At 48.8% G+C, this 23,602-nt stretch overlaps 2 protein-coding genes across 4 annotated transcripts; one reads left to right on the top strand and one right to left on the bottom strand.

Moving 5' to 3' along the window:
* Positions 1–1,990: 1,990 nt before the first annotated feature.
* On the top strand, positions 1,991–4,924 carry LOC144179203 (neprilysin-1-like). The gene is made up of 3 exons (XM_077707465.1): positions 1,991–2,234; positions 2,949–4,350; positions 4,495–4,924. Exons 1-3 carry the CDS (start codon positions 1,991–1,993, stop codon positions 4,922–4,924), a joined length of 2,076 nt encoding a protein of 691 aa, XP_077563591.1.
* A 6,809-nt stretch (positions 4,925–11,733) lies between these two features.
* Positions 11,734–23,552, bottom strand: LOC144178157 (uncharacterized). 3 transcript variants are annotated; one of them, XM_077705735.1, is made up of 4 exons: positions 23,382–23,552; positions 22,812–22,913; positions 20,659–20,904; positions 11,734–18,072 (listed from the first exon to the last, which is right to left on the bottom strand). In XM_077705735.1, exons 2-4 carry the CDS (start codon positions 22,821–22,823, stop codon positions 16,624–16,626), a joined length of 1,707 nt encoding a protein of 568 aa, XP_077561861.1. In that variant the 5' UTR covers positions 22,824–22,913; positions 23,382–23,552; the 3' UTR covers positions 11,734–16,623. The 3 variants fall into 3 exon arrangements, with proteins under 3 accessions (XP_077561861.1, XP_077561863.1, XP_077561862.1); XM_077705737.1 differs by having other exon boundaries at positions 23,278–23,552; XM_077705736.1 differs by lacking the exon at positions 23,382–23,552 and adding an exon at positions 23,069–23,270.
* Positions 23,553–23,602: the final 50 nt, after the last annotated feature.

Genomic DNA, 23,602 nt, shown 5'->3' on the forward strand with positions numbered 1-23,602 from the left:
CTCCGCCGGAGCGACCGGTCCGCCGATCACCGTCTCCCGGCTTCGGACTAATTCCGCGCGGCGTCACTAGCGTCGCTGGAAAGAGCGAATATATCGGTACGCTATGTACCGGGCTAGGGTGCACGTGCCCACGAAAGACGAAGACGAAGTCCCGGCGATCCAGAGCGTGCAGCGGACTGACGCCATGTCTTAGCCACAGCCAGCGGCTGGATTCTTTTCTGGTACCTGTAATAAACGGCCTCGAGACTTGACAGAACTACAATCCACTGTTATTAAAACCCGTGAATTACTCAATAATTATGAATTTTTCAGCAATCCAAGCGACCTGTAGCAGGAAGATAAGCTTGGATACAATACTCCTAAAAGAAGAGCTTTTCTTCCCGTCATGGGGCTGGCGAACGCCGCATTGATGATGATGATGATATGATCCATGGCAAATGGCGCATAACCAATTGGGGAATATAAGTTCCTAGTGGCAAGTTGTAGAGCTTAATGAGAATTTAGATGACATAGGGACATTGAGAATAAACCTTTATTGAGAGAGAGAGAGAGAGAGAGAGAGAGAGAGAGAGAGAGAGAGAGAGAGAGAGATGAAACGTTTATTAGGAAAAAAGGAGGTGGCGCGATTGTCTTAGGGGTGGTGCCCTCCTTCCAGGGCCCCAGACTCTTCTGCTCCTCTCCGTGCTCGAAGAATTAAGTCCTTCTGAATCCCGAAGTCGGAGCTGGCCAGAGCTGCCTCCCATAGCGCGACCGTATTTGTGGGGTTGTTTCCTGAAGGCCAGATGATAGGGCGGGACCATGTTGCGTGAAATAAGTTGGAAGGGTTTCCGCATTTATTGCATGCGTCTGTGTGTGTTAGAGGGAACATTTTGGATGTTAGGATAAGTGTTCGTCTGGATTTGCCTCAGCGTTTGAGCTTCTCTTGTCCGGGTTGGGGAAAAGGGCTCGTTCCTCTCTTTGGACAGTGAGGCGTTCGCCAAAGCCACTCCCAAGTGGCTTTGGCGAACTTTTGTTGAATGAACAAGAAAAGGGCTTGTTTTTGAAGCTTTAGGGAGGCGTCAGAAATTAGGAGCAAGAGGAAAGAAGGAAATCGAGGACAATAGCAAATAAAGAAATTCAAATTTTCGCGAAAATAACGAAAAATTATTGCGGAGATCGGGTAGGATTTCTAATGGAGCTCTCGAGCGACAGGGCATACATACCGTCCGCACGTCCCCTGTTTCTTGTTCCCCGATGAAAGAAGTGATGGCGATGCCCGGTAGAGGGTCATTTGTTATGTTTCGTACTTTCATTTTTTTTTTTCTAGGCTAGCACTGAGCGGTCGGGGCACGCGCATTGTGCACGCGCAGCTTACGGCAGCAACGCGCTGTTCGTTCCGACCAGGTCAAAGCCATTGCCCCCCACAAACAGTGCTATGAAAAAATCGAACAGGAGCATTTTAACGGCGTCTGCAGCGCCCAAAGAGCAGCGCCGACAGCCCATCACGACCCCGCAGCCACGGCTAGCAGGAACGGTGAGGCGAGGCCAGTCTCCGGAACTGAAGTTCGGGGACAAACTCAAGAGCGCTTCGAAGAACCTTCGCGGAGCATCCGGACGATGCGACAAAAAGATACCCGGGTCGACTGAGAAGGCCCGTTCTGTCAACGAACCCGCCAAGGTGAAGCTTCCCGCAACTGGTCCACGCAAGGGCGAGACCGCACACCGCGAGGTTAGCCCTGCCTGCGCAGAAAGGTGCACCAGGACCGTACCTTCGAAAGCGACCGAGAGGAAACCTTCACAGAACGAACCGACTGAGCTCTCGAAAAAGCAAGCGCGCCAAGTCATGCTTGTGAAGCCTGAACCTTCTGAAGACAGACATTGCGAGGCTACAGTGGACGATTTTGGTAAACTAGAGCCACTGCTTCGAGCTGATAAACACGACGCACCGCCTTTGTCCAAAAACGCGAACAAATACCATCAAGCGCCTTGGAAATCGTCGTGTGCAAGTCCCATGTCCGAGAGCAATCGCATCGAGTCGTCAGATCCTGAGCTCTCTGAGAACGAGTCCTCTCACGACAGCAGGCATCCGGGCTCTGAAAATAAGCGCCCAGAGCGAGAGCTGGTGAACAAGGTTACGTGCAACGTCCCCCAGGCGACTGCTCCAAATGCATCGACAATGAAAGCTGTCAAGAACCACGACGCGCCCTTACACCAGGATTCACACAGCGCCAACTCTGAGCGCCGACCTGGCTATGGTCGGTGCACTTCCGCCATGCCAGAAGCTGCATCACGCGTCACATCGCGATTTCCTGTGGTGTCAAGGCCGAAACAACTAGGCAGTAACGATATATCTCTTAGGATGCATCAAACGCATTCTGCCAAGATGCCAGATGTAGGCGAAGGCTCCGAGTTTCGTGGTGCTAGCCCAAGTTACGTTCGCAACTGCGTAGAGGCCGCTAACAGACGGGTGGAGCACGACATCACGCCAATAACCAGTGATGCAGCACTTGCAAAACATGACTCAGGTTTTTCGAGGCGGCCCATACGGTCTTCGAATTGGCTGCCTTGCATTGCTTCTCGCACTATGCAATCTCATGTGTACTGCACTCGACCGGGCACCGCCGGCATTGTTGCTGGACGCTTTGACGTGCCAGAAACGCTAATACGAGACGTCGAAACATGTACACGCTCCACCAGCAAGCTAGCGTCGACGAATTTTCATGTAAGCCGAGATCCGGCCGAGCGAGAGAACGGGCAAAATTTTCTCTCGGAAGACAATTCGCTTTGCGAAAGTGTGGGGGACTGGAACGACCAGGCGCTCCGCTGTGCTCAAGTAACCTCCACACTAAGTGCGGCAAGCCTCACGCATCAAGTGGGCTCGGCTCGCGTGCGTCAGTCTGGCGACGAACCTCTGTTGATTCAAAAAGAGTTCTGCCTTTATCCCCTTTCGCTGATTCTTGTCATCGCAGCTGGCGTGACGGCGCTTGTGTTTTTCACTCCTAGAAGCAAGTCGCCTGATATGGCAGAAAAGCCGCATACGACGTGCAGTTCGCTCAGCTGCCGGCGCGATGCAGCCTATCTTAGTGACCTGCTCAACTGGAAGCTCGACCCGTGCGACAATTTCTACATGTTCGTCTGCAGCCGGTGGAGAAACCAGTTTCCTGTCGCAGAAGGGCACCTCCCCGTTTCCTCGGACGACGACTATGTGGGCTGCTTGGAAGGCCACGTTCGCATGATCCTTGAGGGCCGGTCTCTCCGTTTTCCCGCCGTGACCGAATCGCTGCACGGCGTTTACAACGCCTGCGTCAACGCAAGGCTGATTGAGGATTCTGGATGGGACGGCCTGCTCGAATTCATGTCCGAAGTATCCCTCGACGGATTTCCCCTGACGCCGCCCGTACGGAGAAGCGTTTCCGTTTGGAAAACAGCCGCCAAGCTTCTGAGAAGGACTGGCGCTGCAGCGCTGGCGAGCGTCAGTGTCGTTTCTCACCCCACTTCGCCGGAGAACGACATCGTTTCCATCGGGCCTCCAGAGACGCTGATGGCGGTCAGCGGCATGGACATCAACGAGGTCATTCGCCTGTACACGTCCGCTGTATTCGCGAGCTTCAAAGCGCTGCGTAAAATGTTCATCCCGCCAGTGTATACGCTTAACGTTGTAAAGTTCGCGAGCGACGTTGAAAACCTTTCCTCGCAGTTCAACGACGAGGATGCCAGGGTCGGAACGCTCGACCCAGCGTCCGCGCTACAGGTATTCCTGGCCGAATTGTTTGATGGTGTTTCAGTAGCCGCATACAGTAGACCCGGGGTCGAGGTTTCGATTCAGTCCCCCGACTTCATCGCCAGGCTTGTTGCTCTTGTGGAGGAAACCGATCTCCACACTGTGATGAACTTCTTGGGTGTCCGGTTAATGGTTCAGGTGGCTGCATTTATCCCGGAATCTGGCTTAGCCGAGGCTTACACCACGCTGTTGTACGGCAAGCGGTTGCAAGGCGATCTGCGCTGGAAGGTCTGCATTCGCGTGGCTGAGAAAGCACTATCTCCGCTTTTCCAACGGGTTGCCCTGGAGAACTTCACTGTGCACGTCCCAGTGACGCAGCTTACGGACCTAGTGAACGAGATAGTTCAACAGTTCCTCAGTGGCGTCAGCACCATGCCGTACCTCGATGAGGAGGCGAGGGCCGGCATTCGCAACGTCGTTTCCAAGACGCGCTTCGAGACACTGGCTCCCACCTGGATCTTCAACCAGACGCTTGTGGACGAGTACGCGCGGAACGCGCCGTCCGTCGACGGCGGGAAGCCTTTGCAATCGTACGCCGCCATGCACGAGTACAGCTTCATGTCGTCGTTATCCCGCGGCTACGGCGCACGGTGGGCCCGTTCTATATTTAGCGCCAACTGCTGGTACGAACGCAAGCCAAGGACCATGTATATCCCCGCGCTTCTTTTTAACGCTACTTTACTGTTTGATCGCGTTTACAACTTTGAACTTGCCCGCGCTGGCGTTCGCATTAGCCAGTGCCTTCTAGACATGCTTTTCGCAGAGGGCAATTCGACAGACCCTGCCGAGCGGTGGCTTAACAATGCCACCGCGGCGAGGATCGCTGAGGCGCATCAGTGCTTCGGCAAGGACAACGCTTCGGGAAATGGTCTGCGAGATGCCACGGCGTTGCGCATCACGTACAGCCATTTCCTCAGAACCCTCGACCCTCGCCACAAGGAAATGCGCTTCCACCTAGGACAGCATCGAAATGCCAGTGCCACCCAACTGTTCTTCGTCTACCTCCTGTTGCAGTCGTGCGAGAGGAAGACATCTACAGATGAAGCACCGGAGGAGTCCATGCACCGGTGGAATGCAGCGCTGCGTAATCGGGAGGAATTTCTAACGGCCTTCGGTTGTCCGTCCGGCAGTCCAATGGTTCTACCAGAGCACTGCAACGTCTGAGCGCACGAGCGCCTACGGTGCTGCAACATTTAAGATGTTACGTTTGATCAAACCGCATAGTTTCCAAGAGCTCTTTTGATGTATTAAAGATGGTTGACTCCGACGCAGGAAGTTAATGGTGCGATATTTTATGCCGAGCAGGACTTCTTGCATGTCTCACGTTCGCAAGAGAATATACTTGGCAATCTGCAGCACGCCTTCATTTCCGAAAGGGGCCGACAATCAATTCGATAACTACCGGGCATGCATGGTCTCAGTCGTTATCGGCGAAATGGGCTCTGGCAGCCTCGGAGGCCATGTAACGGCGCCCCTAATGAGTACCCGGTGCGTCACGCCTAATTGAGCCCGGCAGTGCCCAAAATGAACAAAGCCTAAGCGACCTCTATATCTTTCAGTAACGACTCTGTGGCAACCACAAACTGCAGACGTTACATGCCCCTTCTGTCGCCAAGAAAAAGGCACCTTGCGACACGTCATTGCAGAGTGTACGTCACTCAAAGCCCCCATCCCACAAATCCCATCCCCAACCAACACCCCCCTACCTCCTTCCCCCAAAGAGCGATGGGAGATCCTACTGTCCAGCCCCGCCGCAACGACCCACGCTAGTGGCCGCCCGGGGCCTGGAGGTGCTGGCCGTTTATGGGCCCTGTGAATAAGGGACCACCCCGTCGGAGGCCGCCTCAACGGCGACCTCAATCAATGGCTCAAATGAAGTTCCATCCATCCATCCGTCCGTCCGTCCGTTTGTCCGTCCGTCCGTCTTTCTTTCTTGAGCGATTGCTTGCTGAGGCCTAAGCTATTGTGCACACAGTTTTTGCTGTCATTCTAGCTAAGTGATACATGCCCGGAAGTACACACACCCGCAGTGGGTCATTGGCGAGCACTTTGTTAAACAGGGGTGTATGCTACTTTAGCAGGCGTTGTTACAGCTAGGTGGTATTCGTTGAAAAGTTTAGCGGTCAATTTCTTCGCTTGGCAACACTAGAAACGGCCACAGACATGGCCCATGCGCCACGGACACGGCGCGGCTTGGGCCACTGCGTCCGCACGCCGAAAAAAAAAATAAAGCCGGCGTGCGTCATCTGCTCCGTTCCAATCCAATTCTAAACGGTGGTGTAAACAGAGATGTTATTAATCACACTCACATTGAACTCGAGGCAATACTTTGTGTTCGGCGAAGAGTTCGTAACGTGAAACACAGCCATGTGTTTCACAGTCGTGCTTAGCACGGACAAGTACCGCCATCCCGCGGAGCCCGACGTAACGAACGAGTGACGGCGCACTCCCGCGGTTGCATGGAGGAGATGAGGGGTGCCTGATCTGCGGGCCGTACGCACAACGTCGCCTAGCAACAGACGCTTGGCCACAGATATGGCGGCGCACACTTGGTTGCCTGCATGGAGGAAAGAAAAGGTTAGGAGAGGCCCTGACGTCACATTTGCGAAGCCGAGTCCCGCCATGACTTGAGCCCATGGAGCCCAGCACTCTATCCCATCATCCTTTGCTATTTCCGGTTTGATTTGACTAACATGGCGCCGCCCTGCCCTCCCGCTTCGAAGCGAAAACAGCTTCGTCGCTAGATCCTCGGTGCGATGTCATGTTCTAAGCTGTTGATTTCGCCTTCAATTTGCCCATTCTAACCCTCACCCAAAGTTTCAATCGAAGAACGGCCTTCGTTTTTGAGATAGAAGGACGATTTTTCAGTTCTTAGAGGAGTACTGACACCAAATTTTGACGCCCAAAAAATGATATCATTGGCTTCAGTAGTTTGTACAGATGCCTCACAGAAATTTTTGCAGCGATCCGAGGCCGGAATCACATCTAAAATCGATTTTGATTGCCCAGACCGCGAGCTTTCACAAATCGGCAGCACTAGCGAAATCGCTTTCGGCGTGACGAAACATCGGCCTGCGTGTCTGGCCGGTTCAGGGTGACGTCATATAGTCGTTTTCGGAACCGGAAACGATATCCTGCGCTGCTGTTGTCGGTGGTATTCGTTTGGGCAGGAGACGTGGGCGTAGCTGTGTGAGCAATGCTTGTAAACGTTGCGTGTTCGACGTCTTTGCTCTTCAGTTCGTGGCCGGCGCATGGTATTCCCTTGCACTGGTGCCGAAAACTGCGCGGTGCCGGCACCGCGGGGTGCGCGATGTCGACGGGCACCGCGGCGACGCGGCGGTGCGCGTCGCCCAGCTCGCCCAAGTTGTGCTATGGCAAGCTCGCGGTATGCGAAGCCTGTCCGAGCAAATCGACGACGACGCCAAGATGCATTAGTTTCCACGCGACGACATGCAGCGCTAAGACTGAGTTCGTGCACGGCGGCGGCCGCTAGAACTGTCGCCCAAGCCAGCGGGCTCGGGGTTGCACGGGTCACCTTGGGTGTTGGGAACTTTAGGCTTACTATCGTTGGTATCGTGGCGACTATTTGATCGCTGAGATCTGTACAACTGCGAATGACCATCCCTTACACAACTTTTCACCACACTATCATCCCCTTTTTCGCATATGGAGCTTTATTTTGGCAATAATCTCCGTTTCAGCGATCGGCGACCAGGACATCTGCCGCGGCCTGTTTTGATTCTAGCGCGCAGGTGGCGCCATCTATCGGCCGCTCGCCGCACCGCTGTGCCGGCAGTGCTGGGTCGGAGCGCCGAACCTCCGCTGCCGGTCAGCGTAGGCTTACCATCGCGGCAAATATCTGAACGCCACTTTTAAATTCAGCGCTGATAACAACCCCTAGCACAATATTTCAACACACTAACATCTACTTTCTCGCATGTGGAACTTCTTTTTCGCGATCAGATTGATCAGAAGAGTGGCGACAAGCTGCTGCTATCACGGTCTGCGCCGGTTCGAGCCGCAGTGATATTAAAAAACGGACGACGGCGAAGACATCGCCGGCCTAATCGCCTGGCCAAATAAAGTTGTTCTGTCTGTCGGGTGGCAGCGACTCATCCGAGTCTGACGATTCAGACGACATGTCGACTGCGCGGGCGAGGGCGGACCATGTGCAATCGTAGCAGACGATGCGGCGAACGCATGGAGAAACAAAAACGTCCCTGACGTCACGGGTGAGACCGTGACGTAAGGCTGGCCCGCTTGCAGGCTGGCTTTCGAACGGCCATTTTCCCGCGCGGCGACCAAATTTGAAATTGGTTGCAATAAACGTGCTATAATTAATTCTGTGTTGGCGGCTGACGGCTTTCGGATCGATTTTCGTAATTACTGGGCCAATAGGTATTCTTTACAGCATAAAAACTGAAAGCGAGAAATTTCGTGTCAGTACTCCTTTAAGTCTGGCAAAGTAGCGTTTGTCGTCGTCATAGCAACGGGCTCGCGGGATGGCGAACGCAGACAACGGGAGCATTTTTTGGGGTGGTACAGCACTGCGGTCTTTGCGCGCTACGTCTCAGCAGCGATAAATTTCACTTCACCTCACAACGAAGAAACACAAAGTTTACAGAAAACGAACTGTGGCTCTCGCCAACGCTGAGCGAAGGGGATTTTCCCGGCAGGTCGCCGGCGGCGGCAGCGGCTCGCTCCGCCGATCTCGACGCGACGTAAGCGCCGCTGCGGCCGGGGTATGAGTTAAGCCGCCTCCGACGGCGGAGTTTTCAAACTGGCCTAAACTAAAAACGTTTGTCGTAGCGACTGCGCTGGTTTGCAAGCGTAGCGAGGCAGCCACATACCAAGCGCCTTAAAAATTTGTCCGTTTCATTTGCCCAAATTTGGCCGCCGCAGTTGTAAACAAGTAAGCAACATTGTCCAAGGGCTCAAAAAAAATGACGTCACTTCCTCCACACTTTTTGCAATGCATTGGGATGCTAGGGGCCTCTCCTGAGTATTCTTTCCTCCATGGTTGCTGCATGCATTCCACGCCATTGAATACCGAGGATAGAGGAACTCTAGGTGAGATGCTTGAGTGGCGCCCCCTGGCTCTGACGTCGGCTTAGGGACTCTCGCCACTGTCGTCTGCTACACTCCGCTTGTGAGGGGCGGCAGTGTCTGGGCTAGAAATCGCCCGCTTTGTTGCTGTAGTACATTAAAGAGTATTTATAGTGATTAAGTTACTTTACCAGCTTCTGACGCATCTGAATAATTTGAAGCTGTATCCCCCACAAGTTTGCAACCCACGAGGAGATAGAGAACACTTTCTTCAGAGCATCGGTCAGAAGAGCGTGTGTAACTCGTCCTTTCTAGCTTATTCGCGAGGATCAGCACGCAGGGCTCCTCGATAAGTATTCAAAATGCGTAGGCTTTCCTGCAATATTTTTGAGATGCTTTTATGAAGAATCAAGTCTAATGCTACGTACCAATTGCAGCGGGGCCCTACACGCGCGCATCGCACAACAGGAAATAAAACGACTGTCTTCTATTTCTTTCGTTGCTGTTGTCTTGTATCAGATTAATGTTTCTTGCTTTTTTTTTGTACCCGACGTTTTAATTTTTCGGCACCGTCACAAACGTCTTATTAGGAGGTTTAGGAATGTTTAGAGGCCGCTCACAAAGATACTGTGGATATTTTCTTCAGGTTGTATGGCATACATTCCTACCTTCACAAATTGGCTTTCATTCCGGCTGCGTGCAAGAAAGTGCATATCCGCAGCGTGCTTTGTTTATTCACATGCAAATACAATGAGAAGGTTTGTGCTACGCCACCGCGATCGCGCCCCAAACAACGTTGTCCACAGTACACGAAGGCGGCTTGCGTACTCCGAATTTCTATCGTAACCATCGTTATCATAACGAACTGACTCTCAACCCGAACAATGATGGCATGACTAATGGTATTAAAGGCATGACATACTCGCTAAATAACGGAATAAATAGTATACCTGCAGATATTACAAGAATCGCAACCGATTAATATTTCCAAGCAACTCTTTACTCATTCACAACTGTTCCAGGCGCGAAGAACAAATCCTACTCTACACGAGATGGCGTTCTATGAATCGATGAAAATTACTTTTACTATCTTGTCCTGGACTGAGGACCCGGCTCACTAACCAGCTCGATTTCATTGTTAAATAAAGTTTTCTCCTCCTCCCCCTCCTCTTGAGTGCAGTTTTCCTATAACGCATATCCGAATATCGGGAAGATATGGCTGTGGAAGTACTGTATAATGTACAAGCGAGTACTAAAAACAGTTGTGTTAGCATTCAATTGATACTGTTAAATGGAACTAAAGGCCCCACCAAATTTATTTTTAATGTGTAGTAAATACCACCAAATCAGCTGGGACACGAGTGGTAGCCCCGTGAAACGCCTCATTAATCAGTCAGAAGCGTTAAAAAAAAGCTCCGCCGCAGACCACGCTGCACCTGCCAGCGGATCACGTAAACAGCCATGACGCGCCTGTGACGCTCCGGCCGACGGGGCCTTCTTCCCCTGGCCAGCCACGCAGCTGCTGGGGAACTGGTCGAGCTCTGCTGCGAACGCTTCACCCATTTGCTGCCCCGTGGGCGCGTGGAGATTGCGCGCAGGCTTGCTCCCGAGCTGCTGACCGTCCGGCCGCTCGCTTGCCGCCTGCAACCATAGAGCTTCATACTAATATATTTGTATGAAACTCTATGCCTGCAACGTCATTTTAATGGCCGCGCTCTCCTCGATTTCAAAATCGCCGATTTTTGCTGACCGCTCGCGGGGTCCACGCGTGTATTTCAGCTGTTGTATTTTGCATCTTGCTTTCTTTTTCTGAGTTACGGAAAGAGTGTTTTCAAGAGGTCGAAATTTTGAGGCTTTGGTTGGAGGCTGCCAATTGCACAATTAAATCTTTGCCACGCCGGAAGCACCGGCGAGTGCATGGCTTGTGGGGTACCACTGCTTTGTTTGATTTCCTTATTATCTAGCTTAGCTATTGGAAGTTTGCATCATTATTGGCATCATTTTTGGGGGGTCAATGCAGTCTTTAGAATGAACCAAACTTGTACCATGTCTCTACTTCTTTAAATGCATTACAGCCGTCTGACATCTGATTGGTTGGCATGTGCCTGTTATCCAAAACGTAGTACTAAAACAATTATTCTCGAACAAGACAAGAGAAACAAAACCAACATATTTTTCGTTTAGCTTTTGTATTGACATGAATTAGCAGTTCCGTATAGGGACACTGATAGCAACGAGCAAGTTTGTTTCAAACGAAAGTCTAACCTTACCGTAGCAATTTTAGCATTGGTGCCGAAAGATGCCTTAATGGCAGAGAATTCGCTAATCAAACGTGATGAAAACTGCGACTGCAGCCGCTATTTGCATCACGATAAACCAGAAGAAAGCGAGGCAGCAGTGATGTATAGCGGTATAGAAGCAACAGAATACAACGCTACCATGCACCGATTGGTTTGATCAGTTTCGGTCAAATCAGTTGTGCTTTCCTAAACTTCCACATTTTTTGCAGCTTCAGACCACTCGGCAAAATGTTCCTTCATGGGACCGGTGATCAGTGTTGACGCTTTGTAGAGGAAAAACACTTTGTCCTTTTTAAGCACTTGTGCGTAGCTCGCACGCATCCTCGAAAAGCGGTACTGCCAACCCAAGCATGGACGAGTAGCGCTATCCAGCAGCAGCCAGGAAAGACGTGCACGTCAGTGTTTTAACCACTTCCAGTGCAAGTTTCGCGGTATAGCCAGTGGCGGCGGTACCTGTCTTCACCTTTTCACTTCTACCTTATTTAGAAAAAAAAAAAGCTACGCGTAAGGTGGTACATTTGTGTTCTTGGTGAGCTGATCTATTCATCTTGAGCAACTTGTACTGTGACTTTGGTGTCCCTTTAAAAGAATTTAAGCAGAATGCTATAGTCTCAAGTGAAGAAGGCATTTCAGGGAAAAAAATTTATTTCCCAAAGCACAATTTGATCATTTCATATCACAGAAACTCTTGCAAAATTTTCAATCTGCTTACAGCACTAGGCATGCTTAGCTACGAGTGCGCAACCAGCTTATACCCCTGCTACACTAGCATCCGAATGTCATTTGAACCAAATGCCAAGTTGTGCTGCTACACTTGGTTTTGATATCCATTCGGCTCAAATGACATTCGAGCCAAATGAGCTCCGAGAGAGACATTTGGGATTTCAAATGCCATTTCTAGCACTCTTGCACGCAGCGTCTTCAATCTTCAATCGGCAATAAAAAATATAATACTTCCGTACATAAAACAAACAAAATATTTTTGTTTGTGGAACTTTGTTTACTGTTCATCTACTTAAAATATGAAATCAACATATTTTTCATACACTCTGAAAAAAAAAACTATGCAAACAGCCACCACATTAGAGTCAAAACTGCTGTCTTTTCTAATTTGATATCATTTTACTGCCTTCCACTGCTCCTAAATTTGATTGTTCTATTATAGTACAAAACCGGAAGGTGGGACAACAGCGCCACTACAGCACAGTGAGCAATTGTGAAAGCTTTCAAATGCCATCAAAATTGTAGTGTAGCACGGCGGATTCTGAATGGCATTCGAAGCACCCCATTTGAGTCAAATGACATTTGGATCCTGGTGTAGCCGGGGTATTACTCAGATGTAAACCCACTGTAAACTCACATGTAAACCCACTAACTGATACAGTGTTCGATGTTGGTGGCTTTCTTCAGAGTGATGAAATTTGATACGCTACGTAACAATTTAAGGGCACAAAACAAACAAAAAAGAGCATGATACGGTGAATACATCCTTCTCAACTGCTTCTTTTGAGTTTTTTTTTCTTCCCCATCATGTCTCCACTTGCTTGAGAGCACATTTTATCGGACACAGCACACAAGGTGACAAAGCAGTTTAGGACATCAGCTTAATTGAGCACAAATACAAAAGTTACTATACTCAAGTGACACTAAACAACTCAAACAAGCAATACGTAGTGCTCACTTGGGCTCCTGTAAAGTACTCCCTGTTCCTTTCAAAAGAAAGTAAGTACGGAATGCTTGCATGACTAAAGTTACCCGAAAATTTTTAAGTTCAGTATGTAGTATCTAGTGAGGCAGCATGATATGTAACAGTGATTCGCATGCCTGCAAAAAGTTACCTTACAATAAGGAGTGAATGCAGGAATGAGCAAAACACAGCCTTGTAAACAGCCTGTGTAAACGGTGAAGGGTGAAGGGCACATGTTACAGTGTATAACGGCCGAGTCACATTTGGAATGGATATGTGGCAACATGGCAAGCACATACAGCCTTTTATAGGCGAGAATGCAAAAAGCAGAGATCCCAATGAAATTTTTGAACCACTTTCCCGCTTAGTCTACATGTCGATATCAGTTGCAAAGTCCACAGCTGAATGCGCTAGCATGGAAATAAGCATTCTCTTTGCACTGCAACAACAAAATTCTATGAATATCTACGCTAAAAAGTTTGATGAGGTATCTACATCATATTAATTTATGTTTTAAAATGGAAGTTCACTGCACATCAATCTTAAATGCACAATTGACATAAAGGGAATGTTGGAGGAATGTCATTAATGCCAAACTTCAAATTACAACTTCTAAACACAATGCAGACCTCCACAAAATTAGTTTACTACTACAGTCGAACATGGGTATATCGAATTATTGTCTATATCGAACTGATAAATTATCCCCTTCAAAATTCTGTGTAAAAGTATAGGAATTCGTACGTTTATATCAAACCGTATTTTTCCCGACATTGGGTATATCGAACGCCGCGCGAGCTGGAAGGTGCTCTTCGACGGTCGCTGCACCCCCGATTGAGGTTGAGGAGGATGTGGAGGAATGCGCGGGCATGGCGAAGACTGGCTTGCGGAACTAATCCCGCCTACGGAACGAATTTGCGCTTGCCCAGTCGGGCCCCGCTACCGGCCACCATAGCGTTAGCGGATGGAGCCCGGTATGCTAAATCTCTCTAGGCACACAAGCCCGAACACTCGGAAAATGTAACAGTGCGAGGCTAGGGATGCCCCGACTGCGCACGTCCTTTTTTTTTTTTTTTTTTTTTTTTCCAGCTGCGTACGTCTTCCGGCTTGCCGAAAAGAGTTTTTTTTCTCTCTCTCTGGGCATGTCTTCCCACGATGTCGTCTCGGGAAAGGGAACAGGGAACAAAGGCGCTGGTGGCTTCCTCCTTTTGCATTTTGCTGCTGTTGCTGCTGTTTGGCGAGCTGTCCCGCACCTTTCGTAGATCACTGTTTCTCTCGGAGGTGACCATCGCGAGCAGTTTGTTGGAGTCCGTTCAGAGAGCCTTGGAATTGTTACCTTCAAACTTCTTGTGGTACGTGCGCGCTGTTCTTCTTTTGCGTGCGTGTTGTGCATGGTGTGCGAAGGCGCAGCGTACTGCTGGAATTTTCTAGTTGTGCAGGCGTCGTGTGCACGTCTCGTGACACGGGTGACTGGGTGGTTGTGAACCGACGCGGCAGCAATGGCCGCTGCAACCCCAGCCAACGTCAAGAAGCGCAAGAACCTGGACTTTGCGACAAAGCTCAAAGCCATTCAGCGGGTCGAGGCGGGAAGGAAAAAGTCGACGGTGGCAGACGACTTCGGGATTCCGCGGAGCACTTTGAGTACCCTGTTAAAAAACAAGGCCAGCATAAAGGCAAAAGCGGCGGAGCAACGAACGTCCGGAGTTTGTCGTGTGCGCGCTCCTGCCCACGAGAAAGTTGAAAAGGCTCTCTATGTGTGGTTTTTAGAGATCCGGGGCGGCAGGAACATTCCAGTGGATAGCTCCATGCTAATGGCTAAGGCCAGATGGTTTGCCGCCGAACTCGGAGAAGAAAACTTCGACGACAACACTGGGTGACTACAAAGGTTCAAAAACCGCCATAACATTGCTGGCAAAAACATTTTCTGGCGAAAGCGACGCTGTCAGCAGCCAAGATATCCAACAGTGGATTTCGAAGGAATGGCCAGAAATCTACGCGAAGTTTGGTCCTGCGGAAATTTTCAACGCCGACGAGACGGGGCTGTTTGGCAAATACTGCCTAGACACTCGACGTTCGAGGCACCACATGTCATGGAGGCAAGATGAGCAAAGTGCGCGCGAGCGTTCTGCTCGCCACTAACATGGATGGCTCTCAAAAGCTCCAGCCCTTCGTGATCAGCAAAGCAAGGTCACCCCACTGCTTCAAAAACTGTAAGCAGCTCCCCATCCGCTACGCCTCCAATAAAGCGGCGTGGATGACGCGCCAGTTGTTCACGGAATGGCTGCAAGCGTGGGACGCTGAACTGGGCAAGTCGGGGCGTCATGCTTGTCTTCTCGTGGATAACTGCTCGGCTCACCACACCACCTGCGAGCTCGAAAACATCGCGCTCAAGTTCCTGCCCCCGAACACAACAGCCAGGCTGCAGCTGCTCGACCAGGGCATTATTAAGTTGTTTAAGGTCGGGTACAGGAGGCGACTCCTCGATAGGCTTTTGAGGAACCTCCGCGTGGGCACCGAGCTGAAGGTTGACCTGCTGGGGTCCATACATATGATGACAAGCGCTTGGAACGGCATGAAGAAGGAGACCGTGGCCAACTGCTTCCGGAAGGCAGGCTTTGTGACGGCCGAACTTTCCGAAGCTTGCGAAGACGGCGACGACGACGACGAGTGCATGGGCGACACGATTCGCGAGTTTTCGTCCCTTTTCCCGGCTGCTGTTCCAGCCGGAGTGTCTGCCGACGACTTCGCGAACGCTGACACCAATTCTCAGGCTGTTGCGAGCCTCGGTGACAAGGATATCGTAGCTGCGGTTGCAGGAGCCCAGGCCGATAGCTCGAGTGGCGAAGATCGTCCGGACAAGGAGGCGGCTACACGATCGTACTCCACGGGTGAAGTGGCCGCTGCGTTCAGCTTGATTCGCCGTTGTTGCGGTGACATGGATGGAAGTGATGATGATGATTGGATGTTAATGGCGCAAGGCCAACTGGGGATGGAAGGAACTGGGCTGTCGCACCTGGACAGCCTCGAGAAGATTGAGACCAGCGTCTTTAATTTCATTTCCAGGACGAAGAAGCAGGCCAAGATCAGCGTTTTTTTTTCACGGAAATAAAGTGTCCTGTTGCGTCGTGAGTGCAGAATTAGTTGTTATTTTTGAATGCGCCGATCGGTAAGTGATCGTCCGCCATAGGTGAGGTCTCAGAGCCCATATTTTTTATATCGAATTTTTCATATATCGAGCTATTTCGCGATCCCTTTGGAGTTCGATATATCCGTGTTCGACTGTATGTCTAGTTTGACAACTATTGCCTCAGGACCCGCCGGGAAAAACACAGAACACTCCCAACTCTACCCCTAAGGACGTTTTCCACATTTTAGTACTATGCGGCATGGATGAGGAAAAACAATGGTTATTAGCTACAGCGAGATTATTTCCAGAAAAGAAATAACGCACTGCATTACGCAGCTTAATGTAAAACCCACTGTGATCCTTTTTTCAGCTTTCTTTTTCATTACGAACCTTCTTAGCAACAATTTCATTAGTCTCAATTCAAAATATTATATACACAGTACAGATTAAACACATTGCAATGCCTTTTCTTTTTCATCATGCACCCTCTCGGCAACTATTTCACTGGTCTACCTCGAAAATAGTTCAGACAGAGTACAGAAAGGGTAAGTAAAATCACATGGCTATGTAGTTACACTAACTTTGTCCTCAAACAACGCCCGTATTCATCAATATTCAGCTACATAACTACATAACCATGGAACAAGCCAACTTAAAACACGTACAATTTCATAGAAATTGCACAATTCAAGCGCTGCAAGGCTTAGGATGTTTCAAACCTGGCCAGCTCCAGAACCTTGTCAAGTACTACATCGACAGTCTCCTCGTTATCAAGGAGCTTTCCAGCGACATCGTCTTCAAGGACCTTAGTAAAAAGTACTTTGCAGTTGTCCCTGAGTTTATCTTCGGGTGTGTCACAATGAAACTGTGATGGGCTGCAGCCACAGTGGCGAATCACTGCTTCCAGAAGGTCACTGAGAGGAGAATTCGGCCAACCAAGCTTTTCCAGTACTGGTTTTTCGATGAGAATGCACAGAAACTCTTCAATGCGTTTTGGGAGATCACTGGAACTTTTCTGTCCTACTGGAGGTGTATTGTTAGTGCACCTGGTATCAAACTGTTTTGACGCCTCATCAGCTTTGCAAAAAATGCCGCTTCCATACAACGAATGCAACGAAACATCAGCTTTCAGTTGTTTCGGAATGTTGCTACCATTTTCTACCATGCAAAAGTTTGTGCTTAAGTTGTCCGTGCAAAGCTTCTGAGGAAGCTGGAATTGGGTTTTAGCTGAAAGAGCTGCAGAAGAGCCATTATCATGATTGCTCATCATGCTTGATTGCTTGGTACATGACTTCTGCACATTAGAAAGGTCCTTGCATTTTTGAGTATGCCGGAATGTACTGAGCGGCAGATGTGTGCCGTTACCGACTTGTGCGAGTTCAGATTTCACATTTGTGGTGACAGTTCCACTGGCTGGCTCCTGTAGCATGATTGGTGCGGTTTGGCGAGTTATCACAGTGTCTCCTAAACGAATTTCTTGAGCAAAAGCTTGTGAAGGAGGCAGCAAACTCCCTGAACTTGCTTTCAAGAGCGTGAAACGGCCCTTGCTTGTGTTGAGGCCACCTAGCGGCTTCCTCGCTAAGCCATGTGCATGATCTTGATGTGTAAAGAGATCATCCTTGCGGGAGAATTTCTTGCTGCACGTGTCGCACGCAAATTGCCTGAGGCCTTCGTGTACACTGAGCACGTGCTCCTTAAGGCGAGACTTGCGCGAGAACACGTGGCCACAGATGTGGCATGGAAAGCCGTTGAGACCCGTATGACTGAAGAGGTGAGCTCGCAACGCGACTGCCTGGATGAAGTCCTTGGGGCAGTGGGGGCACTTGTGGGTGCGTATCCCCGTGTGGGTGGGGATGTGCCTGTTCAGTGTTCCCTTCAGCGAAAACTTGGCCGAGCAGTAGGGGCAGCTGAACGGCTTCTCTTCCTGGTGCGAGAGTTTGTGCTTGTTCAGGGCACCCAGGGAGACAAAGCCTCGGGAACATTCGCCACACGTGAAGGGTCGCTCCCCCGAATGTGTTCGCTTGTGGATTTCCAGTTGAGACCGCGACCAAAAGAGACGCTTGCATTCTGTGCACTCAAAGCGCTTAAGTGGAGAAGATTTTTGGTCACTGTCAGACGTGCTGTGAGTCCTGGTGTGGAGGTCCAGCTTTGCCTGAAACGATTCGACAGTGCAAGCAGCTTTTCGAGGATCTGGAGTGGCCTAAAACTTGGCCACATACACACTGCGTTCCAGCTACTGCAGGATATAAAGCAATTAACTCTTTCGTTACCACGCCTATTCAAATCGATCCCCGGTGATCGATGATTTATAATGCCTATTTCGACATGTTGTAGTTGTTTCTCGTACATCTAATGCAGCCAGTGGTTAGTCTAGCCACTGCACTTTTAGAATCAGTTTAAATTTTCCCGTTCCGGCGACATTGATATTTTTGACGGCGTTTTTTGCAAGCTGAGGTGTGTGTGTTTTTGAGGAAGGGGGCGTGGCTGCTGCACTTCACAAAAAAGGATGCAGATTGTGGTTTGGCTGCATTACCATAATATTTTTTAGATGCGAAGCATCTCATGCCAGGGGCTGTGTCCCTTCCTCCCTCGTTGTCGTTGTGCGCCGTCCGCTCTCTACTGCGCATGCGCGTCTCTTCAGCCCCGTCAGCGCTTGGGCTGACGTCAGTGCAGTCCAGTATAAAAAGAAATAGTTAGGTGGCGCCCGGTTACGATCCCACGACTCTCTGGCTGCAACGGGAGCATGTGCTACGAATGCGCCTTATTTCCTTCACTCATTCAAACTACGTCAAGAAGCTACTGACACAACGAAGGCACGCGAAGCTGAACGTCAACGGAAACGACGAACTGAAAACTAATGGGAACTTCAGTCGACCCCATGGCTGCTTTGCATACTATTCAGGGTTCCCCTACGGGAAGATGGTGTAATTTTTTTGTCTAAAGGCTCCCGGCAAGTCAAGTACCAAATAATGCTATCAACTTTGTAATCCGACAGCATTGAGAGGTGATAGTTACTTGAAAATGACACCAGCTATTCACTAGTGATCTTCGGTTCGGAGAAAGGGCAGCTTTATTCTGCCAAAGCTTATTTCTGATGGTCCCCCGCATGTTTAGCAAGTGTGCCTGACATTTTCAGCCAGTTTCCAGCAGTTTCGGTTTTGTTTTTGCGTTGCGAAAATCATATTTAGCGCTACTACGCAGTTACCCAACTACAAGCTATTGCCATGACGCCTCCGTTGCCCGCTACTGTTCCTCGAAACAAGCATGCCGCTCGTGCTTCCACTTTATCTATGCCTTAGTTCTGCGATAACAGCTTCCGCTGAAAGTCAAAAGATAACACCAAGTCGTCTGGTATCAGTTCGGACAAGGAGAATACTTCCAATTGGCCTTGAACACCGCCAGCTGTTCACCGGCCAGTTTCGGCTTCATACGAGGGTATTTCCGGAGGTCTAGTATCGCTGCTTAGTAGAACTGTCTATTCTGACAGGCTCCAATAGCCTTGAATTTGTTTATTTTCGAAATTGTTAGGTGGCGCTGCAATGTAGTAAGCCCGGAGTGCTGAACTCGCTTCATAGCACGACGGCGGCTTGGTGAAAGCTTGCTGTGCACGATTCTAGCGTATCTTACCCGACTCCTGCAAGTAGTGCTACCATAGCGAATCAGAGCATGATAATAAACCACAAATGAAAGTTCTGGCTGATAAGTGATCATCAGAACGTCAACAAGCATTCACCAGAGTTTGGTTTTCAACTTTAAGCGGATTTTTTCGCATCGCTTGATTACCTTCAATATTGTGCTGGTCATAATCATTGACAAAGTGTTGTTACATCATGCGGAGGCTAACTGGGGCCTTTAATAATGTCAAACTACCAGATTTCTTCTAGAGAACCATCCAAAATAGCAAAATTTGAAGTAGTGGTTGGGCTTCACCACACAGCACGGGAACCATGCAGGCTAACATTTTCTTTTATAACTGACAAATTAAACCACGCAACTCAATTTTTTTTCTAGGATGGGTTTTTGAAATGTTTGCCCACAAAATGTATATTCTAAATTTTTTGTACTACTGGTGGTTTATTATACACAACTTACTTTTTTTCATTTTCTTTGATGCCTGGACAAAAATTTTGAATTCTATAATTCTTTTCACAATTATTTTTTATGAAAACATTATTAAAACTGGTGTCATTGGAAAGCCTGTAGAATCATCTGCATTTTATGTCACTGCAATGTGTGCCTAACCAATATGTATAGCACAGAAAAAATGTTTTGTTAGACCCCTCAAAATTGGTCAATTTCCTGCGGTAACGAAAGAGTTAAATGTTGTTATAAATATTCACGGCACAATTCGTGGCAGCTTGCAGCAGTATTCAATCCAGACACACGTTCCGCAATGCCTCACTTCGTAAAAATTAATGGTTTACACTGAATAATGTGAAATCTCATGTACAAGCAACAGAACTAATGCCCTGTGATTAGAAAAACTATTCTTGTACAGTCTAATTGATTTGTCAAACTTTTCTAACCAATGGGTTGAAATTTGGCTATTTGGAATTATTTACCCATATCAAACAGTCTGAACACCCGCTTAAAGATTGTTTCTATCATTTGGGACCTTCTATGTTGAGTTTTCAACCAATATAAATTATTTTACAGGGCCCTTCGAACTCGTCTGATCTGGGTGTGACCATACCTGTCAGATGCATAATGCAAAAGGATGTGCAGAAAGTGTACGTACCTTTGAGGAAAACACTTTGCCGCAGGAAGGACATGGTAAAGAAAAAGATTGTTCCCCAGAACAGGCTGTGTTTCTCAAGTGCCGCACCAGGTGGTATTTGCGACCAAAAGCCTTTTGGCAGACAGGGCATAAAAGTTTCTTTGGTACTTCGTCGCTGTTTTCGAAGGTTGAGTCACTGAGATCTTGCCCAAGGTTGGAAACGTCCCTTTCATGCCCTGCTTGCTGTGCAGTAGGGGGATGAGCACCCTGTGTGGAACAAACGTCGTGCACAAATCAGAAAGACACGCAGGACAGCTAACAAACAACTGCAACCGTTTTTATCAAGAATTTATACATTTTCCCATACGAAGTTGCAAATCGGGGAAACGACACGATTACGCTTCGAATATTTGAACAACACAACCTGATTACTTGACAAAAGACATGAGGTTGGAGTGATCGATACATGGCACTATCACCTTCGCGCACCACATGCCGTGAACTATTTCTTTAGGGAAATAATAATGTTTTCCACCTTGACCTCACTCTAGCCACATGCAATAAAAAAAAAGTAACCAACCACCGGCAGTAATTTCGAGAACAATTTAATTTGCTGCATGAGACGTATAATATTTGTTAACTTGTTTATTTATTTATTGTACTCGCAGGGTAAAAATACATTGTATAAGGGAAGGGCAATAAAAATCAAGAAAGAAACTATACAAGCACGAAAAGTTCAAATAGAACATTAGTGAAGGACGTCAAGTTCACACGGGCTAACTTGACTAAGTTAGAATTCAGTGCACAGTTAACATGTAAACAAAAGATAGCATTGGCACACAAATAGAATCCTCTATGCTTCACATACCAACGCAAAAACTTTCCAAGTAACGAGAAAACAAACCAGTGGCTAGCCTTTCCACTAAAAGCTGATAAAAAGTAAACAAGAAAAAGGAACAGGGACGGAAAAGAGGCCCTCATTCTGACAGCACACGTACACAAGAACAAGAAGCGGTACATTGAACAATCTATTGCGTCATCGTGTATTCTAGGGACAAAATAATCATTTTGGCTATTCCAATTGACAGATAATTTTGAACAGAGGCCATGCATGCTCATACAAAACAAACAAAACAGCAGCGCAGAAGGTCACATAAACCCCATTTTACCACACTGCATTTCCGCACGCCCTACAAGGAACTGGAGGGGAAAAAATGAAACGAAAGTATGACACTACGACATGATTAAATTATTCAACGCATTTTGCAAGAAAGTCTGATTGACTACACTAGTTACTGAATGGGGGATTGATTGATTGATTGTAGGATTTAACGCGCCGACGCAATGCAAGCGATGGGGCACGTCATAGTGGAGGAATTTTGAACACCTGGGGATCTTTATAAAGAACGTGCGCCGAAATCTCGCACACACGGGTGTTTTTGCTTTTCGCCTCCATCAGAAATGCGGCTGTCACAGCCGGGAATTGAACCCGCATCCTTGTGCTCAGCAGTGCAACGCCTTAGCCACTGAGCCACTGCAGCAGGTTATTGAATGGGGGATGCGATTCAAATCATTGCAAGTTTTGGGCAACAATGAGGCTGAATGCATAATGGTGTTTGAATGGGGAACATAAACTTTCTGGAGATGGTTCTGGAGAGACGAGATGTAAGATAAAGGCCTTATCCAGATGGCGTGCTAAGCGGGATTACAATATTAGATTCTGTGAAAGAGGTAGAGACATGTGTTTTTCCTTCGAGTGGGTAGTGCGGTAAGGCCTATACTTCATCTGCGTTACACTGGATGTGCGGTGATAGTTACCAAGAATGAAGTGGGATGCACAATTTTGAATTCGCCAAAGCATGGTATTAACATGGAGTGACCAGGGTTCCACACTGAAGACGCATATTCAAGTTGAGGGTGAATGCATGTCGTGTACAAGAGCAGTTGTAGAGCTGCAGGAGCAAGAGAAAAACTTCTGCGGAGGTACAAAGTGAACTGCTCGGGTTGTTTGGTCCAGAGTCGTTTGGGTGAACTAACGATCAAGTTCACAAACTGCTTGAACTTTGCAGACACAGCGTGCATTTGCAGTGTATTTATGCGAATGCGCGTAAAGTCTACACGCTGCCTTTTAGAAAACGTGAGGACATAGCCAACTCGGCCATTTCAGCACCCACCTTGGTCGGCATGAGGTCTGTCCGCTGCAAGCGCGCTGGTGTCCAGGGTACCCTTGCGCTTTTTCGTTCGCCAGTTGCGAGCTTGTTTGAGCACGCCTACGGCTGAAACAAAGATGCACAAGACGGTAGTGACGCTGGTGCCGCACAATAGCGGCCAGAATAAACAATGAAGGAACCTGTGCGACGACGACGGCGACACTTACAGTGATAAGATTAAATGCGACACCCTGAATAACAACACTAGAACTACAACTTACCGTCGAGGATACCCACGCTTTGACAGAGTCGTGCTGCATGCCGTTTAAACACATTTGAGCTCGCGCGTCTGAACGGCACTGATGGCATAACCATCTCAGCCGGTCTCCCGCGACACAAGCACAGCTTTGTTATGCACTCTGTGATATCATTTTTCTAGTCGTAAGCGACCAACCCAAACGATCACTGCTCGGTGCTTGCTCACACTCACTTCCATCGTATCTGCGTGTATGCAGCGGCCGCTGACAGCACTCAGCTGCTTTTCAGCGGGAGTATCGCTCACGCGGAACCCAGACACACACACGAACCACTCACAATGTCAAAGACACGGTCGGCGAGGGATGGCATATCAATACTTCTCGCGTCACATGCGGCTGGGGCGGTGATCGACACAAAGCAAGGCGAGGTGAGGCCGCCGCATTGTTTCCCATTTATTTTGTTCTCCTTGCTTACATTGCAGTCAGCCACCACTTGTTGGCGCGGCGGTTGACGAGCTCGACGCGGCGCTAAACGGCTGTTCAGGGCATTAGTCAAAG

This window comes from Haemaphysalis longicornis, unplaced genomic scaffold, assembly GCF_048455015.1.
Source record: "Haemaphysalis longicornis isolate Haplotype H1 unplaced genomic scaffold, Haemaphysalis longicornis Haplotype H1 scaffold_4, whole genome shotgun sequence".
NCBI classification, from domain to species: domain Eukaryota; kingdom Metazoa; phylum Arthropoda; class Arachnida; order Ixodida; family Ixodidae; genus Haemaphysalis; species Haemaphysalis longicornis.

What these genes read in the sequence shown, in the direction of transcription:
- LOC144179203 (XM_077707465.1), top strand. Translation starts at nt 1,991, where the DNA reads ATGTCCGAGAGCAATCGCATCGAGTCGTCAGATCCTGAGCTCTCTGAG. An exon ending in TGAGCGCCGACCTGGCTATG is followed by an intron (nt 2,235 to 2,948) that starts GTCGGTGCACTT and finishes TTGTCATCGCAG; the next exon opens with CTGGCGTGACGGCGCTTGTG. An exon ending in TCCCGCGGCTACGGCGCACG is followed by an intron (nt 4,351 to 4,494) that starts GTGGGCCCGTTC and finishes CGTTCGCATTAG; the next exon opens with CCAGTGCCTTCTAGACATGC.
- LOC144178157 (XM_077705735.1), bottom strand. An exon ending in GCAAAGTGTTTTCCTCAAAG is followed by an intron (nt 18,073 to 20,658) that starts GTACGTACACTT and finishes GAATCGTTTCAG; the next exon opens with GCAAAGCTGGACCTCCACAC.